Source organism: Lingula anatina, chromosome 10, assembly GCF_051362555.1.
Source record: "Lingula anatina isolate TDL-2025a chromosome 10, LinAna3.0, whole genome shotgun sequence".
Lineage (NCBI taxonomy): Eukaryota > Metazoa > Brachiopoda > Lingulata > Lingulida > Lingulidae > Lingula > Lingula anatina.
This window is the reverse complement of record NC_141776.1, coordinates 528,210-549,608: the sequence shown is the minus strand read 5'-3', so window position 1 is coordinate 549,608 and position 21,399 is coordinate 528,210. Positions and strand designations below refer to the sequence as shown.

At 39.3% G+C, this 21,399-nt stretch overlaps 1 protein-coding gene across 4 annotated transcripts in view; it reads left to right on the top strand.

Annotated features, from left to right (window-relative positions):
* Window positions 1-21,399, top strand: part of LOC106178664 (uncharacterized) — a 28,579-nt gene that overhangs the window by 4,297 nt on the left and 2,883 nt on the right. Inside the window, exons 1-2 of one of the 4 annotated variants that reach the window (XM_086997360.1) lie at window positions 6,580-6,847; window positions 19,300-21,172. In XM_086997360.1, coding sequence (XP_086853486.1) covers window positions 20,340-21,172 — 833 coding nt within the window. In that variant the 5' untranslated portion in view covers window positions 6,580-6,847; window positions 19,300-20,339. Of the gene's footprint in view, window positions 1-6,579; window positions 6,848-12,358; window positions 12,378-19,299; window positions 21,173-21,399 lie in introns of those variants that run through there. The other 3 variants (XM_013561945.2, XM_086997359.1, XM_086997358.1) reach the window with 3 other exon arrangements.

The following is a 21,399-nucleotide window of genomic DNA, read 5'->3' as shown; positions in this document are numbered from 1 at the left end:
AGAAAACGACTGTTCTGCCCAAATTTTGGTACTGGTACATAGGTTTTCCATGGATGGTTAACATGAGCATGTCATGGTTGTCCACCATAATGCCCAATGATGGTTTAAATTTTCCGAAGATGCTGTCAGCTTACCATGTTATACCATGTTAAACATGGTCAATTTTTTACCATGTGATGTTAAATGAGTAAAGCAGCTACATTTCAGGATCGGTACTTAGACTTTTTCGATCTTAAAATAGGGGGTGGAAATCCACAATGTTGAACATTGCAACAACAACAACAACAGAAGCAAAGCAAGGTTTTATAGGAAGAGAGGTAGGATTAAAAGAAAAAAAAGGTTCCTAAAAATTATTGTTGGTCAAGCTCAGTCACAGATATATTAAATTTTTAACATGTAGTTATTGGGAGAATGTCTTTTTATAAACCGAGATAAGGAAAGTCACCTGTCGGGTCGCCCTGATTCAAGCGAGTCAGAAGTTATATGGTCGTTATATTATGTAGGCTACTAAGGGACAGGGAATGATGATTGCAGACTTGTGGATAGGAGGGGGGAACTCAAACAATAAAACTGTATTTGTAAGATTTTAAATATCATATTATATTATAATTGATGTGTAAGATAGTCCAGAACAAGTCATGTAGGCCCTACTGTATATTAAACAGAACTTAAGTTGTCTGTTGCGAAACCATTGCTCTTGAAAAACTGACGACTGAATGGTCTATATGGCTTATTATTACTGGATCTGTTCCCAACACGCGGTGAAAACTAGGTCAAACGGTGTGCCTTTCCCTTTGATGTTGACACATTGTATCAGACTGTGCCAGTAAACCGGGTAAATAGTGGCGCAGGTTTGCCCTCGGCAGGGCTGATAAGATACAGGAATCAACAAAGATTGGCCGGATTTGTGCTGTGATTTGACCATTGGCCGCAGCTCCCAAGGCCGCTTTATATTTACTTATAGTTGGTAAATTTGAACTGTCAAGTGGCAAGATAGGGATATAAATTGGCTAATTTATAGCATTTGAGAGATTGTGTTGGAACTGAGGTTATCATACATGTATAATTACAAATTCTTGAAATAACTGAGAATTTTTATTTTAAAGAATGCTCATAGCAGTTTTTGTCATTTTTCTGTTACGGATTGAGCGGTCATTAAGAAAAACATTTTTATTGCTTTAAACTAAAGTGGAGACGTCGCATCGTTGATTTGGTGTTATGGAGTATTTGTAAAGATGATTATTAGGCCCTATTCAAGGAGATTTAATTGCACATCTCTCTCTCTCTCTCTCTCTCTCTCTCTCTCTCTCTCTCACACACACATATATATATATATATATATATATATATATATATATATATATATATATATATATATATATAAATTATGTTGTTTTTTTTTTTTTCATTTCTGCGGGTACCATAATGAAAAATAGTACTGATATTATGTTCAGTTTTTATCAATACATTCAAGTGAGGATTTACACAAAGAAAAAATCCTTCACGATAAATAACAATAATAATAATAATAACACCGTGTTTTAAAGTTTGTTTTCGGTAACATATGATTATTCCTTCACACGACAGTAAACACACAATGAACAGTTCAGAGTTTATAGAAGGGATATTGATAGTGGGAAGCACAGGGGGTAACATTGGGCGCATTCAGAACAGCTGACTTTCTCAACGAATTGAGCCAGGCTTTACAAATCCTGAGAACTAAAAATGGCGGACGTACATGAAAGAAAAACCGCCTAATCTTTTAATAGTCTCTCCGCCTCTCACACGCCTCCCCACACGTCGTCCCTGCGGGGTACAGTAATTAAATCTCGGCTCCGTTCGCCATGCGGAAGCTACCTGAGAAATATTAAGTGCGCATGCTCATCAGTTAAACTCGTGGTGAAGAAAGCATGGCGGCTAAAGGCGATCGAAGGAAAAAAGCTCTTCTGTTCTATTATCTTTCAAAACAGAGACGAAAAAGGAATGAATTGGCCCGTAGAGCAGCAATGAATCGACTACCTACGGAGATAATATCACCAGAGATATTCACGGAGATATTCACAGAGATACCCAGCCCCAGTAGACGGAGGAGGAGGAGGGCAGAATTTTTGCGTATGCAGTCTCGTCAGAGGGCGCAGTTCGTTCTGATGCTGATGCTGGCCTTGTTCCCTACGCCTGATCGAACTGGAAGGGGGGTGGGTGTTTTTACGATTTTGAGCCCGATTCATAGCTGCTCTACGAGCCAATTCATTTCTTTTTCTCAGATAGCTTCCACATGGCGAACGGAGCCGAGATTTAATTACTGTACCCAGCAGGGACGACGTGTGGGGAGGAGTGTGAGAGGCGGAGAGACTATTAAAAGATTAGGCGGTTTTTCTTTCATGTACGTCCGCCATTTTTAGTTCTCAGGATTTGTAAAGCCTGGCTCAATTCGTTGAGAATGCGGTCTAACAGATCCGCGTATCAAATATGGCGACCGACTTCAAAACTTGCTGCTTAATTTCCGATTAGACACTAAATAGATTCACCGTGGGGATTAAGCAACAAGCATTCAAGCGGGTCGGCCATATTTGACCCGTTAGTCTGTAAGTCCGCTGTTCTGAATGTCCTCAATGTCATCCTGCAATCGACAGTTATCCTGGAATATAATTAACAATGGGATCCAATGGTTTGGTAAGATATCTCGGTATACCCCCGTAAGCCGTTGATGATACGACCAGTACGGATGCCAGTGGCATGAGGTCGCAGGGGTGGATCCAGGACTATTTGAAGATGGATCTTCGGATGCGAAGCCGACCCTCCCCCCTCCGTTTGGCGCGGGGTTTGGGGCCCGCCGAAGGGGCTCGAAACATTTTGGTATGTTAGAGGGTGAATTTGCCATTTAGTACGGTTTAGAACTATGATTCAGCTAGTCTTTCTTATTTCAAGAGGAGACCATTGGTGTGATTTTTTTTAGAAATTGCAGGGGGGTCAGGACCACCCCTGGCATCCCCTTAATCTGACACTGGATCGTCCTTCGAAATTTGTCAGGAGCTACACTTTCGGTTGCATCTGTCCTCTGGAGTACTGTAATAACAGTTCGCCTTGAAATGTCAAGCCTTCTGGCAATGGATTTCCTGCGGCCCATTTCATTGAAAGCAGCTACCTGGGCTCTGTAACTGGAAAGCATCGCGCATTGCGACCGAGCGCAAGCGTCTCGATTCCATAACTCGCCCATACTCGTCCTATATAATACACTGTAGCCTCTATGTGATATCGCTATTCGCAACACGCGATGTTTTCGAGTTAAGGGCCCTGGTCCCCTAGGTCCAATGGCAGCCGGTCCTGGCATGGTGCCAGCTGAAGGTTGGTGGAAGTCAGATCTCATCTACCACAACAGTCCGCTTTATATCAAGGCAACAGCACCAATTTTATAGCCAAGCTAGCAACGTCTACTGGCATACCCCCTTATTCCCCTAGCTTATATTTGTAGCTTCCATATTTAACCTAGGTCAAATGTTTATGAATATAAAGAATGAATATAAAACATTATCATACATGTACCTTTTAAAACTAGGGCATTATAAAAAATCAATATCACGAGGGTAGGACAACCAATTTGATCAACGCTGTATGGGTGTGGGAGTTTCACCTAACAATTCTATTAAAGTTATTGTTTATCCACAACCAGAATTAACCATGTTTACGGGTGCTCGTCCTTGCATAACCAACTTATGCTACGAAACCAATTCATTTGATGTGTAACCTTGTTTGGTTACTAATTTTTGAGAGAACAGCGGCTTGAAAACACACAGCAGATAAAATTGTGTTTCAGGTAGTCTTCATTCCTCTCATACGGGCTACAGGCTGTCAGGCAGGCAGGAACAGACGTGACGGTCTCCCGGGGTCTCTCTCTCTCTCTCTACTTTAGAGGCCCATTTTTTATATGGAATCGTACTGATTCCTGCGTGCCGTAAAACTATTAGTAAGCGTAAATGTATCTGTCCGATATAACAGGACGATCAATAAAGCTAAATAATATTTGTTACTGTTGCCCTGAATGTGTATATATTCTCCGGTTGGAAGGCTACATAACGCTTGGACCTGGGACTGGTTTAAAATAACGAAATTATCTCAGGTGTGGCGACTGTTTTTGGTGGAAGAGATCAAAAGAGCCAGATGGAAATTAATGAGGTCAGATTAATAAATCTACAATTTTAGAGTCGTCACCGGGTCTTCCAAAAGGGGTGGACATTCATTATTAAATTTATCACTTCAAGGAGACTTTTGTTTCTAATTTTGGCTTCTCTTCCGAGATTGTGATTTTACTTTATAGACAGGGATAAATTGTATAACACTATACCATGTTATAGATGTCTTAAATGAAGCAATATCTTGACTGAGCTACTGTAACTTTAATGACTAGATTATGATTTAGTATTGCTTATTTTATAGTTATTTTAATAACTTTATTTAATAACGTTATTTTAAAATAATAATTATAATAATAATAATAATAATAATAATAATAATAATAATAATAATACGGTTTAAATAGGTTATACAGGAGAAATAGTTAATGTCTCCAGTGAAAGTTATATTTGCCATTTAAAAGCCTAGCTCTCACATATTGCCCTCAAGCATTATGACGCATACTGGGGTCTGTTTTATAACCTTTTTATTGCCTGCTACAAAGTGTTGTTTTTTAAGCTGACAGAAAACAGCTAAAAGCTTTGGATAATTATTTGCCTCTCACAAAAAAAGAGGGTCCCATTGGGGGATAGCGATCACAGTTCACGGGAAAAATTTCATTAATTCACAAATATAAGTACTTTAAACTTTATTTCTATCTTACTGATAATGCAATAATCACGAAACACAGGGTATAAAAACTTCGTTTCACGACGGTCGAATAATGAAAGTCGCATTCACGAGTTGCGGAATTGGGTGCTTCACGGATCACACTAAATAATATAAACGTTTCATACATCTCGGGAAATAAAAAGTGGCTTTCATGGGTAAATAAAATTCCTAATGGGACCCTCTAAAATGGAAGCATTTGCCGAGGATTTAGTAGGCGCCTATGTGAGGCTGGCAACGTGATGCGAGACATAGGAATACACAAACAAATGAAAGTTGGGACTCATTTCCAACGGAATTGGCATTCCACAAAGATTGATTCAATTCTACAGGGACTCTTGCTAAATGCAATCAGATCAACAAATTAACACGCCTCATCTTGTTTATAACCACCAGCTTTTCTGTATTCTACTCAACGTCAGAAAGAGGCGTGTTCACCTGTTAATCTGATTGCATTCAGCGAGACTCCCCGCAGAGTTGGATCGATCTACGTGGATCGATGGTTTAACTGGGAATGAACCCTTAGTGACGTGTGAAATGGCTGGCAACGGCGTCACGTAAATCCGACATTCCTGAAAACAAATCGTAGAAAAGCCTATTTGCGGCTCATCGTCAATATCTTTAAATTAAATTAAAGATGCCGAAATAATTAATCACTTCGTCACGTTGATGATTATTACGTTGTTAGAGTTGAAGATTAGGTTTTTACCAGACGACATTGTTTAGACCATCACGTGATCGAATGCTTAGAGGCGCCATGACGAGCCCAAGGTTAGCGGTCACCTGCTTTACTGACACTTTTAACGTTAAGTGCATTTTAGCAAGGACAGTAAATACAAAACAATTTGTACATCGTGTGAGACATACATTTACCCTGCGGGTCTTTTATAACAGAAAACAAAATACTTCAGAGCGTTTTAAAGTGCCGTACATCTGTGGTCCCCATTGACGGCTCTTGTTGGTTTGAAGGTTTGCCAAGGTGGAGTTACCTGCGGTAAAATATTTCCACCACATCTTTTTGTTCTTGTCTTTTCTTGGGTCCAAAAAATTCACAGGAAAAGAAAAAACAAAATAAAAACGACTGAAACCTCAAGTTCTGTTATTGCAACAAGTATCTTATTTATTTACTTCAGTGTGTAATAACATTCACTATGTTTACAAAAATAGCTGAGGAATCTGTTTCACACCATGCACAGCTGGCGCAAAACAAAACAACGCCTTTGTTTTTTTTCATTGAGAAACGACTCACCAAAAATAAACGACTCACCAAGAATAAACGACTCACCAAAAATAAACGTGTCATACCGAAAGAATACTGTCAGGGCGATTGACAACCTCGCTCGTCGAATTCAAACGTGTCATCAGCGAGATTTTGGTCTTTTTAGTACACATGCTGTAAAAAATACATTCTTTGAGCTGGAGACATCAAATCAATGTTCTTTTTTAACGTTATAATACCAACTTCAAAGACTTGTAATATTGTCTCAGTTTCTTGTCTTAATAATAAATCATCGTCATGTTAGTGGGTCTAAATTATGATGAGACACCCTGTACTTAATAAAAGCGGTGTCCTGAAACTTTTTAAAAACAAATAATAGATAAGAATATAATTTACGCGAATTATTTTAACGCCAACTTGCATGCTTGACGATTTCATCAGGAAGTGATGTCAGACACATTAGAATATTTCCCTAAAATAAGGACAGACGCATATTACGTCATTATCATGTGGTTAATGTGTGAAGCAGTAAAAGGTTAACATCTGGCAGTTAATCAAGGATGTTTTACGGGGCATTAAGTCGCTAAGAGTTCTAGTAACAGGGCCCGCGGCGCGTGCTGAGAGAACATCTGCCTCTGTTTCTCCCCCAAATGGTGTTTGCGAACCAGTAAATGGGATAAGGCCGTTGAGGTCGGCATATTAATCAACGCACCATCTTGGATTCTAGGAAGAAAGAGCAGCTGGATTGTTAGAACACTGAGCTTAGAATATCGCGGGGAGAATTATAACGTAAGTTTTATATTCTCAGTTAAACGTGTATATGTGTAGAATGCCCCCAGTTACTGCTTGCTGATAAATGTCTTAGCGTTTGTGCCTTGGGAGAGATACGCCAGAGACAACAAACAGGATACCCAAACGCTTTGTGCGCCTACCACAATGAAGGAACGCCGGTCGACTTTAACCTTCCCCGTTAATGTCAGACGCAGACTATGATATTAAAAGCAGGCGTTACATGGCTAATATTTCTAGAAACATTCCCTCTTGAATGAATGCCCATTGGTGGTGGGATGTCCGAAAATCTAGGTATATTATTCTATGTAAAGATGTAGTGCTGGTCAGAAAAAAGGGGTGGTCTTTACAAGGTCAAGTAAGAAGTGGGCCGCTTGTTCAATATACTTATATACCAGTCTGTGATGTAGACTTAGTTACTTGTATAGTTTTTTGGTTATTATCCTTAATATCATAAGAATATTTTCAGAAAGTCACCAAATGATCGCTGTTCAGTTCGCGAGAACATATAACATATTGAATAGTGAGTGCCTCATCCTACAGCAAGGAACCCATGATTTCTAAGACTTCGACAGCAAGGCAATTTAAGCTGAATTAGTGGGCTTGCGTGGGATTAAGTTGTGCTAGGAATAAGCTGAATTATCAAAATATGACACACAGTTTTAACTCAAAAGTAGTGTTGTTAATCCGGGGATATCTCAGAGGCCAGGTGATCACCCTGCGTTTCAGAGGAACTGGAAACCGAGCTTCACTGTTAAAGACGGAAGTGATCGAGTGTTCAGTATTTTTTTATAATCAGGGTGCATGAGCTTTCTACATCTGGTAGTTCTCAAGTTCTTCGCAGCTAACAGGATGCTGGGAAGATGTTTGAGATAAAGCAGTTGTAACATGAGCTTCATTCACTAGGTCTATGATGTAGGTGCCCGTGATCGGGGTGCATAAATATAAGTGTTTTTTATATACCTTCACCTCCATAAAGACGCCGCGAACAGGGTCACAGGGTTTTATTTTTCACTTCAATTCACGGATATTTCTCTGGGTGTTTATTGGTTGTGTACATTTCTGTAGTCTCTAGATAGAAGGTTTGACGTCATAATTAAGCTGGGATCTGGCAGAGAACCCCACGTAGAGGGCCCCCGAAATGTATTATGTAATATTAAAGAACATTCTAATGTTCAATATTATAGCCTACATATCAGTTCAACTGTGCTTGAAATGTTAACGTTTTGGTGAAATTAACGTCATAGTTTCGGTTTACTTGACGGGTTCGTGGAAAGAACATTAATTTCAGGTGCTACCCTGAAGTTCAGACAATTTGGTGAGCGTCCTCTGCCGTCAACAGTGGACAGTCTCAAACACAGGGTGTATGTCATATTGGAATGAGCGACGTGGATCGTCTGTTTCTTTGGTTGATAGCAAGAACATGGTTAATTATGTTAAATTATGTTTCGTCTGCTATTGATTTCATCCCTTGTTTTCTTTACAAATACTATTTTGCTTACAATAGGGCTGACATTTGAAATAAATGCTATTTTAAAAGGCTAAAATGCAATATTCTGTGGAATATCATGCTCCGTTTTCGTTACCAAAATCACTATGTTTGTTAATTTTGTGCCTCGTAGTCTGATACATACAACAATACCTCTTTTTAACTGCTAGACAGTGACGCATGCGTTTCGTTGGCTATATTTTGAGGACAAGGTTCTCCTTAAACATGGGTTATATTCAAACCAATATCCGCGTGAATTTTTTCCTTCTTTTTTTCAGTGTTGAGAGTTTCGTGACCAGAATTCCATTCTAGCTGTTTTCTTAATTTTTGCGTTTTGTGTTTCTTTTTCAAAAATCTCTGCAGCAGTTGTCCCCTCTCATCCTCTTCCTGCCCTCCAGACCCCCTCACCCCCCCCCCCTGCTGCCCAGGGCCCAGGTCTTCTAGGGGTACATTGTACCGCTGGTCCACTAAATACCCCCCCTCTCCCCAACTCCAACCATCCCCTTTCATACAAGTCTACCTTTTACATCTTGACAACCCAGCCAAGTATTACACAGTGTTAAGATCCTCTCTGCTTCTCAAGCGATTCTCTTTCACAGACAAGTAATGATAAAAAAGCGTGACTTAATCTCAGGAACGAGAAACGATAAATAATGGAATGGAAATTGAAAAATACGTTAGCGGCGCTGCTTCTTGTGATTCATACATGAATATACTTCGGCGAGGGAAGCGTTATTCTTAAATTGAAATGAACACCCTGTGTTTTTAGCATTCAGATATTTCACCTGCCCTTGTTTGTATGTGTCTTTACAATTACATACATGTACGTCTACGCGTACAGCGCCTTTCCAGAGAGATGGAGAGCAGGAAAGGAGAAAATTGAAAGGGGACGCTGTAGAGAGAGAGAGAGAGAGAGAATTTAGGCAGACAGCTGGACGGTTGGACAAGCAGTCTGAATAACGACCAGATCTAGTGAGCGTGTAAGATGTGTATGTCAAAGCTCGTTATAAAACGTTGGATTCCAGCACACGATCCCCAGGGTAGTGATCTACTGCCGATATTTCAACACTGAACACGGAGGCCGGGAACAATGGAGCTTGATCACTCGCACTTCATATTCCACCAACAATTACGTTTTCATTTTCACATTTGAGAAGAAAATTCCAGAAGTGACTTTCTTGCGGATTTCCTCAGAATAATTAAACAGTTATTTTGAGGACAGGCTAAAAAAGCGAAAGCAAATATATACATGTTCATGGCCCTCAATATTATACAAGAGCTAGACATTTCTGCTCACAGCTACCCCAAGTTAAATATTAACCTTTTTCGGAAGATTTAATAGCCATTGTTTCGTCAGAGCAAGGAGGTCACCGGGTTAGCTATGTGCTGCAAAGACACCAGAATTTATGAGAAAATTCCACGACCGAGGTGTTTTCAAGCTTCATGCTTTGTCGTCCGATTTTTAGAGATATATCTATCTTCTTTCAGTTCAACTGTATTTCTGATTACAACTGTGAGTCCTTAATCTCCTTAGGTTTTCCATAGAATATATTATATGCTCATCACATTCGGCGTTGCCATGACAACAGTATGGGGGTTTTGGTATCTAAGATCGCAAGATGGTCTGAAAAGTGATCTCTGTGAATCTGAAATCAAAACTAATTACCTCACCGCGAGCTACAAATGTCTTTTTATATCCATTCGCAATTATGAAGAAGTTATTAAAAAGCCATTTACACATAACGAGACTGAGAATAAAGCATTGCCGTTGTAATACACTCTTGATTTCGCCTAATGCATCCTTTATAGTAATAATTGTTATATTTTATCCATAATTACCTTGCCTGTGGCATTTTGTTGTCACTTTTACTCCGAGAGTACTATCTAGCAACATTTTTGTCTCTATGTATGAGATTAGATTCCCACGCTGGGATATCTGCGGGAACTAGAGCCAGTGGCAAAGATTGAAGTGTTTTGAAAATATTCCCACACAGGAGCACGAGGCGCTACAAGCTATGCTTTAGGCGCACGATACACGTTAGACGGGAATAGTAAAATTAATTTTATTAAAAACGTCAATAATTTCCATTAATCACCAAGATAGAACCTACAGATATCCAAAACCGAAAGGAGCGGTCTAATTGATTAGTAACCACTTTTCAGTTTTAATTTTCATTTTTTTCATTTTTCATTTTTCATTTTACCACCACGACTGTAATCCCCCAGTTCTCATCTCCACTACGAGACTGATTAAAATGTTTAAAAAAACATAAAACTCAAAACAGGTTCACACATTTTCATATATATGACAACGTTAAAACTTTTTCGCAAACGCCTATGGATTCATTTTTTAGTTTAGCCTAAGAGAAAGTAGGGACCTTACAACTACTAAGTACGACTGGGAGTAGACTTAATGGCGTCAGCAGACCACAAGATCACATAAGGGGGAGACATCTCACATGGAAGTCGACAAAATCAGAAGAAAGTCATTTGAGAGACTTTTGTGGTACCATTTTTTTCTGCTGCCACCCAGCTTCCAATGCGTCTGTATTGTTTATGGCAACTAGAGAAAACCCCAAAACCGAAAACGGTATTTTTACCACAAACTGAAGACATAGTGTCACCTGCGGTATTGGGCACTAAAACCCCATGTTAAGGTAGACTTTTGGGAAGTGTATTTCAAATTTTAAAAGAAAATAACAACGAACACATTATTTCAATTACTTTTTTCATTTCCCTGCCCCTACATGTACCCCCCCCCCACCCCCCACCCCCCCACCCCCCAGCCCCTCTCCAAGTTTAACCCAGGTCCTAGCATCAATGTCTACAGACTTGGAATTATTTTCCACTCTGAGTTTTTTTTCTCTCAATGAGTGCACGTATCATCTACCGGGATAATAATAATAATAATAATAGTAGTAGTAGTAGTAGTAGTAGTAGTAGTAGTAGTAGTAGAAGTAGCAGTAGTAGTAGAAGTAGTAGTAGTATTAGATCATAAATGTTGTACGTCTGTTTCCAAGATAAGATTTTGACTTAGTACTCAGTGCTGCTTACAGGGATTCATTGTCGCATGAGAAGAAAAAGTTAGCTACTGTGAGTCACAGTGTGTCTCTATCCCCCAAATACGCCGTTTTGTTCTTGAGGATTTACGAGTGTGTGCAGTTAGTGTGTGTGTGTGTGTGTGTGTGTGTGTGTGTGTGTGAGAGAGAGAGAGAGAGAGAGAAAGAGAGAGAGAGATGGTTTGTACTTATACTCAAGTTGATTAGCTGGACCCTACCCTTAAACAGTCTCTATTCATGTGGATGAATTCAATTTCCATGCCAGTTCTACTGACCGCGTTAATGATTAACTAGCCTGATCTCCTTATATTCATTGTATCTTTCAACATACTATCTGGAACATATAAACCACATTCCTAGTATAAATACACGACCTGGGTGGTTTTTAGCGCAAATTATGAATTTTGTTGAACACAAGATGTCATTAATTAGACGTGCTTGCCGGCACTAGAAAACTGGGTAGTTAACACCCGTTAACATATGATGGTAATCCACTTTGGTCAGTGTTCCAGTACTAGTTAATGAGATTGACCTTAATTCTAAAACCTTGTTGCGATTATTAAATTAGTAATTATCTATAGTGAGTTGACAGTTAAAACTTATACCTTGTAGCAATAACGTGTAAACGTTTTACATTTTATCTTTTCCTGTCATTATAATATCGTTTATCTGTTATTCATTAGTCATTTTTGTACGAGGAAACGTATAACAGCAAAATACGCTTCATACGTTTAAGTTCCTGTTTGCTTTTGACAGGTTTTGGCTTCATTTCCGTTCTGGTTAGACCTTGTCTGAACCGGGCTCCATTAGCTTCCATATATTCCATATACATATTTCCCATGAGGCCTATCAGTATTCCACTTTATATGTGTATGACTCCAACTCTGGTTCCATACTCACGTTGTTCTCATTTTTTAAATCCCGCCATACTATCTATACCGCCCAGTGTGGAGTCTGTTGCTGTTTATCAACATAATATAAGGTATGTTTTATATCTGCGCATGATTTCTTGACAGGGGTTTTTATTCCCCAAACCATATGAATGACCTTGCATCGATTAGATCGTCTTTTTTAAGTCATGGACTCTTCGTCATTTCGTCTGAGTTGATATGAAGCGGAAGGGGTGTTATCTTAGGAGATTTGATTAAGAACCTTCACTCTCCGGCTGATACAGCACAACTAGAATCGATAGTACATATATGTGTGTCGCCTACAGGCAGTTCCGTAATTTGACCTAGATAATGGTTTCCGCTGAGCACTCACCAGCATAAAATCGAGCGTGTTTCTTAGTGCCAAGTGGATCTAGATAGCCTACGGATCTTATACACATAAATTTATCGAACAGCGACCTTGTATCTATTAGGTTGACCTATGCATGATTTTTGGGGTCGAAAACCAACTGTATTATGTTCATTAACTCTGCTATGATAGCACATTGATCAATACTATGGTCCCAGTGGCCCTTTGCTTGGGCATAGTTATGCTGCATGATATAGTATTTTATATGGAACAGACAGTTGGATTGTATTGCTTGAATTACCAAAAAATGTTTTTATAAAAATTGAGCAATATTTATTTATTCAATTTACCCTCTACCAGAGTAACAAATATCATTTTTCACAAAATGCTCACAGATATTTTTCTGGCTATTCTGTGCACTTCTCTCTGCATTTAGAATTTTTGCCAGAAAATTGTCGTTATATTTCCCAGTTATCCTCTGGCTAAGAGTACTGTACGTGTAGAGCTAAGGGATTGGTTTCTATGTACCTGCAGAGATAAATTTCAGATTCAGGCAATTACCATGATACTTTATACACATTTATCAGTTATAATTTAAAGCTTGGATCAAGGGCTAGAGTATTTTATAAACCCTAAAAATGGTAACTTTAACACACAGTACCGTCTCTTGCTAGGTCAATATAATAATCTGACATGACGATCGACACAGTGGCGGATTGGGGGGGGGGTGTCAGGGGAGTCCTGCCCCCCCCCCCTTCGATTTCTGAAAGAAATAACACCAATGGTCCCCTCTTGAAATAAGAATTTTGACTAGCTGAATCATTGTTCTAAACCGTACCAAATGGCACCGTTCGCCCTCTAAAATACCAGTTTTTTTGGGGGCCCTTTGGCGGGTCCCGAACCCCACGCCGGGGGGGGGGGGGTCGGCTTTGCATCTACAGACCCCCCTCAAATAATCTTGGATCCGCCCCTGCGACATTAGTGATCAAATGGAAAAAAGAATAGGATGCATTGTGGAAGTAGGTTTATTGTTATTAATTACGTGAAGTCAATGGTCTGTTCTGTTAAGTGACCACTGCTAATAAAGTCTGACCAGAATCCTGTAACCATCCCTTCTTTCGCCCTATTCTGCTTATAAGTGAATTCAGCAGAACTTTTATTTCCATTCTGTTTCCAAAGAAGTTATAAATATGCTGGATTCGGAGTTTCGTGCTGTGTCAATGGAGTTTGTGGTCTTGGCAGTGACACAACGTGAATCTATCCTTAATTGGATGGCCTGAGATAGATATAGGTCGAGAAGGCATCAGGCAACAGTATCGTAGGTTGGACAGTTTGAGCATCTTTCCAAGAAGCTAAGGTGAATTTTAAGAAGATATTGTGTATATTTTTTTCTATTTATGGAAATGCCTTTGATGTTAAGCAGTTTGCACTTTAATACAAGTGGAGACAGATTAATAACTCAGATTAGGGGGCTTAGTCATTTGGTCAAATAGCAGGGTACTGTAGATTTCAGTCGCATGGAAAGATTGAAATCTCCATTTTTATCGATAAAACGACGGACAAGTTCTACGTAAGTGCCTTCATGCTCTTTTGCACTTGATTATAACACTGCTGCAGTGGCAAGTGTATTATGTGTATAACATGTTTCACCAACCGAGACAGGCAACTCCATAGCGTATTGATAATCTATGTTCATTGCTGTGCTCGCCATGAAGCGTTTCTGAAGACTGAACTTAATCGAATTTCTTGAAATCTACAAAGTGAAATTAACATGCGCGAACCTTGGAGACAGTAGAGATGTACTGCGCAGTCAGGAGTTTAGCATTGCCATCGCTGGCTCAATGACAGTTGATGACAGATTAGACTCTGGGTCGGTGAAATGGTGATGAATGACAGCCTCAGAGCACAGTGTTTATTTGATTGAAAATGCGTCATCTGATGATAAAGTCAAAAATGGAAAAGGTAATGAAATCTTGACTATACTCAAGAACTGGTTTTCTTTCTACTTCAATTTCGTCACGGATGTTTAGTCTAAAGCGTGGCTCACGTGACCGGTGACGTACTTTCATCGTAAGTAGAGGTTTCTGTTTAGTTATTTCGTAGTAATTGATGTTCTAGTCAGTAATGGGAACAGACCGTATCCATTAATGCTTTACCAATTACGCGTGCCTGTCATTTCACGTTCTTAATTACTTGTTTTTTATGGCTTGGAAGCGCCGTGCTGTTAACTGTATACTGTGCAAGGTGCCCGAGCCTACTGTTCTATCAAAGATCAGGGAGGTTTTCAATGGGTTCTAAGACAAGGGAGAAGAAGAATCTAGATTTTATGGTATAAAATGGATTTTCAAAGGATGTCGAGAATCTTGACAATATAGCAAGGGCATTTCTGTGGATAGTGAATATCGTATTCGATTAGATCTAAAAAAAATCCACAGTTAAGGGCGCCCTGTCCAGAATGCCATGTGGAAACTTATTCGAGTAAAATATAGTTTTGTCTTAGTTACAGGTCATTTTTCGACTTGTCCCTGCACTTGGATTCTATGTTTTATACTTATAATTGTTTTGATTATCTGGCCTGTCACTTTGGCATGTCTTCATGTACAAGGGTACATTTCAAAAGAAAGTATCGACATCAGTTAATTCTATTTGAAGTTTTTTAAGGTTCGATATGGGAAGGTTAAATAACTTTGCATGATATTAAGACATAAAAAATGGTACCTTTAAAACAGTGAAACATGTCTATTTGTAAGAACATCGATAGAACAAGGAGAAATACATGCATTGCATCCGATAGCCCTACCCCAGCAATATCTTTAAAAAAATTTAAATAATGTTCCAAAATCTTGGTTTACTTTGGAGTCGGGGAATGGCCAGTCATACAGTCAACTGATTTCTGTTACAGACCGCAGTATGGGGAAAGACCATGGGGCAGGTCTTTAGATAGGTGGATATTTTACTCAGAGGAAATAAAACGGTGCATGCAGTGGAAAGCAGAAGAACACATAATCGATGCTAACGTAATCACATTTCGCTGGAAAATCGAAATTTGCATGGAAATGGATGGTTTTTCCTGATACTTTGATCGTCATGGGACAGAAGTGAAAGGGTAGAGAGAGAGAGAGAGAGAGAGAGAGAGAGAGGAGGGGGATGGACAACAGACAAGGGCAGACATTCTTCCTTGCTTATTATTGACACGCAGATATAATATTACAAATGACTGAGTTTCTTTCTGCTCGTGACTTGGTTTTGCGTACAATTATTTCTGAAAGATCCGGAAAGCGTTCAATAGGTGAAAAGAGAGCATTTTTACATACATTACATTTAATGTTTAATGATCCGATTTGTAGTGAGCCATTATTAGTAGTTATTGTTTTTAAAAACATTAAAATGTGATTTTCATATTAGTTTAATCTAAAATGTTTCTACAATTAAGCATTTAAATATATTCTTGTGCTTTTGTCACAAGCTGCATTTCACCCAAAAAAGTTAAAATGCAATCTGCTATTGGTGGCAGATGTGAATGCATGTGCAATTATGTTTAAATTTATTCGGGTGTATATAAACATGGCAGGTTGCATGTCAGTTATTGAAGTTCATTTAAAATGCAAATTAAGGTCAAACATAAAAGAGGCGACATAGCCACAGAGAGATAGACATAGGCTGTATTCCCAGAGCTTTTAGATCGATCTATCCCCGCGGGGAGTCTCACTAGATTACTGTCAGATAATCCGGCTTAAATGTCCGTCCCGCCTACTACAAGCTGTAAGGGGGTAATTAACTTTCGTGCCCGCTCGGCTGACAGGTATTTAGCGTGAACCCCCAGGGAGTTAGGTCGATCTAAAGTAGATCGATCTAATCTCTGGAAATGGGGTCTAGAATATGTAGAAGAAAACGATATCTGACTGTCTCAGTTGACTTATTGGTGAACGACAAAAGAACCTGCATAACCAACAGGCTGGTTATTACTGATTGGTTCCGATGATACCAGAAGTTTTCTGGTCGTTACTTTTCATACTATCACACCACTGGCTGTATCCATTACATGTACATGGTAGAGCAGATAAAACATTTTAATATATATGACAATTGATTGTGTCTGTTTGAGGAAATGAACCTTTATTAATATTTGCGACAAACACTCTTGTCAAGGAAATAAGTCTTTCTTTTTATAATATATAACAGTCATAAAGATCTTCATCTTCCTTGGACCTTAGTTAAAGTGTATTGAAGAGTGTTAAGGGGTTCGTACTTGTAGTGAAAACAAGATTTGGGTGTGGATCTTATAGAACACACGGGGGCTAGTGCAGGCGATTTGCAAAATGTTAGAAGATTAGGAAAAAGATTAAAATTACGACCCAGCGTGGCTTGGTGTTTTTCTTAGTAATGGGAACAGGACGGGAAATAAGCACAAGTAGGTTGAATCTAATGAAAGCTTGTCTGCATTCGTGGATGAACGCCGGCAGCAGTGTTCGTGATGACGAAAAGATGTTTAGTACGCAATAAATGCACATTTTAGAGAAACGAAGCTGCATTTGTAAGATGAGGTTTATTCCAAGCTGTTTATATCGATTCTCCCGGTATGAACTGTTTAGATGATCAAGGATTAGACTTGACGTAATACATGTGGTGTAATATGGTGTTATGTTACTCAGCATGTTATGTTACTGGCTGCTGTTTTTGCGAGGCAGTTACTAGGGATGAAAACATTGGAGCATTAAAAAGAAGACTCGGATCGTGTCAATAGATATCTTCTTTTATTCTTACTCCAACACCAGACCTGTTTAGTGAAAGGATATTGAGAAAATAACAATGACAATAATACATAGTTCCAACAGCTTCACAATGAGAAACACGCAACAGTGTGAATGATGCAACACTACAGTATAAATTGTTGCACTTGTACATGTATAGCTTCTTTGTGATTGTCTCTTTTTCACTTGAAGCACAGAGAAAACAGCCTAGATTACTTTCAATATAGTTTGACGCGACAGCAGCAGTTTAAGAACCGCAATCGGTAATGTGTTATTCATAATATTATGACACAGATGTTTTGGTCTCCCAGAGGATGAAAGTCTCAGAGGGTGACGCGTAATATGATAGACACGTCGCACCATTGATTATTTCCAGTTTGTGTTTTATTAATCGTAGCCCAAGGAACAAACAGGTGACCTTGTTTTACAGGGTGAATCTGAAGTGTATCACTTTAACTAGCGCCTTCATGCTGTGTCCAAGAGAGAACAACACGTATGAGAGAAAGAGAGAGAGAATGAGAGAGGGGGGCACCCTCCAAAAAACTAAAGCACCGGCGAAAAAATAAGTTATTTTAATGACCTGGGTGGTGGAACAATGCTGGCGTACCGGTAGGCCTATCAATATGCCCATCTTACTCGTTTAAAATGCAAAAAAGTCTTAATTTTATTTCTGGCGAAGCTGAACCCCCCCACCCTTCCAGGACCAGCATGAAAATTGATGCATTAGGTTTCAATTAAAACACAAGCAATCAATCCCACGTAAGAATTTCCTCGCGTAAATTAGAACTGGAACGACCTGTGCTTAGTATGAGAGGGTTTGAATGCTCCCAATGCCCTGTGGTAGAAGAATGAACATAGCTAATGGTCTCCTGTTCCCTGTGGAACATAGGGGTGACACCTAGCTTAATGACATTTAAGGCTATATTATTGATGTGCGCTACACTTAACACTAGGAACAGTCCCGTTTATTATTTCTGTCACGACACAGCCGTCTTTTATGGTTCCATTTACACAACTTGGGCATGTAAGAAGGAGATACCATTATGGAAATTTAATACGTGTGCGTTATGATAATGCCTTATGAATAAGTTTTTTTAGTCTTTAAGACAGAAAAACACGACATCTGCAAATGAATGTAAAATGACTGCATCGTTTAATTCACCTGTAACAATATTGCTCTCCATTCGTGTCTGATATCACTGAGGGCGAGATATTATATAAATAATTTTTGTCTGATGTACCCTTATGGCCTCCCATGCTTATCCCTCCTAGGCTCCAAGGCAGACATCGTTGGCCGCTTAAGGTAGATTAAAATGCGTTCCACATTGGTCCTGTTCTTATAGCCATTATGATTACCCATAAATCAAATCAATAATAAAGGAATTAAGTTGTGAAGAAACAGCGTACTACCTATTGGTACCCGTTTTATCAGTGTTGAGTTTGTTCCCTGAGGACATGTGTCGTACAATATACAGTATTATACCCCATTTACAGCTCTGGCCTAATTATCTCACCAATATGATTAATGATTCTGTGCTAGGTTATCCAGAGACAAAGAAGAGTGCTTTTTTTTAAACAGTCGAACACGAAAGATGGCTTCGCTGTAATAAATGACATTTTGGTATTTTTTAGGATAAAGGTGGTTAAGAAGCGACTGGCTCGTAGGAAGCTACTTATAAGTGAGGGCGACAAGCCATTCAATAAATGCTCTGCGGCGGAATGAGGGGTGATCAAACCCAACCCCATCCTCGCCCCCCCCCCCCTCCGCTTTCAGAGTTGATGACTGATGTTATATTTAAAATATCTAAGAGGAGGGGTAATTGCAATCTCTCGATCATTGCGTTAAAGGCAATGGTGTCATTTATGGCATGACAAAGGCTGTTATATAACTTAAAGCTTTTTTATTTCTTTCAGATCTCCTGGGCTAGGAGATGAGTGCAGCAGTCGACCTCCTTGCAGACCATAATATGAAGGGGGACAATAACAGCATTTCTTACTCCAACTGCGTCTTCGGTTTGTGAGAAATGGGATATTGTTTGTCCTTATCCCAGTGCTAAACCCAGACGCCATACTCGATTGTGTGCCAATTAAGAGAATACCTTGAACATCAGGGAGATATAAGAGAGAGTACTGACTACAGGCGGCTAAACAGAGCTACTTTTCTTGTCTATTAAAAAAGAGATTGTTGGTGTGACAGCATGTTGAGCACGAGACAGGAGACCTATAGCATACACACCATTTAATTTGTGTGTGACTTAATCTGAGTGCTGGTTGAGTCACTACCTGAAGGAGATCAAATAGCGTAAAGTGCAGCGTTTACGAATACAAAACGACATTCTTCACCCGGGAATTTTATTGTCACTTTAGTATTAACAGACAGCAGCGTCGTGACAAGTGTACAATTACTGGAGACAACAGAAAAAAAAACATTTTACGTATATTTCCATACTATCATTTGCAGCCTTGATGCATATTCACTTTAACTGGTACTAGCAGCTGATTGCTACTGTAGTTACAATTGCCTTTGATCGATTCGAATTCTTGGAGGATATAATTAACTGTCATCAACATTTTTTCTATCTCTTATTAATTGAAAGTCACAGTCTTTCACTTGGTGCTTGTAACTCTGGATGCCATACTCACACGTTTAGTTTTGTTCTTCCATTTTGTACAAAACAATCGGTGCTAAAAGATTTGATCATCCGTGTCAAATTATAAAACGACCTTGACGCTTTTTCAAATCTTTGCTGTATCTTGTGGTCGGGCTTGTCTTGCAGAGGAAGTGCTAATTTTGAAATGCACGTGTAAACTCATACTTTGAGCAAATTGTATCTAAATGAAAAATCGCGTGTAGTTTTAACGTATGCAATCAAAAAGTATCAATCAACTTCTGTTAAATCGCTGGGATTTTTATACTAAGTGGACCTTGCAGGTGATTCACATCAATTTCCACCATGAGGTGTCTCTCTCTCTACACACTCTCTCGAGCATGCAGACCATTCCTGAAGCATCAAGTTCTTATGTTATTTATAGTAACTGCGATAATTTGTATCTACTTGAACATATTTCATTTACGGCATAAGCATGCTAGAAAGTATGTTTTATCTCTGTCAAACTATTCATGGCAATGGTTGAAGAGTTCAGGCCAAGGTCCTAATCAAACCGATGCCCAGGCATGCATGTATCCAGTATTAGACCCGTATAACCCCAAGATGATGGCCTACTTTAAGAAAGTGGCACCCGTGAAATGTGGGATTGGCGAAAATTGGGTGTATACAGAAAACGGCACATTTCGCATTTCAAAATCAGCGTCAAAGAATTACGGAGACATAGGATGTTTTTATAGAACTGTAACTCGAGGGAAAACTGACTTTGAGGTTCAAAAAGGCCCGCGTGTGCGTTTTAAAGATGGAGACCCTTTAAAGACTGACTTTGCCATTGTACAATGTCTTTCCCCTAATGGGAAAAAGTTTGAAACTATTCTCTCCGGCATCTCGTATCAGCCTGATCTTCATGCAAGATATAAGCCATCAATGCTATCAAACTCATCCATGGGATTTAATGTTCTTATGTTCGGATTTGACTCAGTATCAAGAATGACATGGATTAGGAATTTAAAGAAAAGTTACGATTATTTCACCAAAGAATTAGGTGGCATCGTCTTGGAAGGATATAATATAGTTGGGGACGGAACACCGCAAGCTCTTTTGCCAATTCTGACTGGGTTTACAGAACCGGAACTACCCGAGGCTAGACGAGGAAAGCCGAATGCTAAACAAGTTGATGGGTAAGTCTCTCTCTCTCTCTCTCTCTCCTTACATAAAACATGTGTTTCCTACGTAGCCTCCACCAATGCCTCTCATCCTTCATATTACTGTACCTCGTTCGTGTCCTATTTAAGGGTGCATTCCCAGAGATTTAGATCGATCCAGAGATTAAGATTTAGATCGACCTAACTCCCTGGGGGTTCACGCTAAATTGCAGTCAGCCGAGCGGGCACCATAGTTAATTACC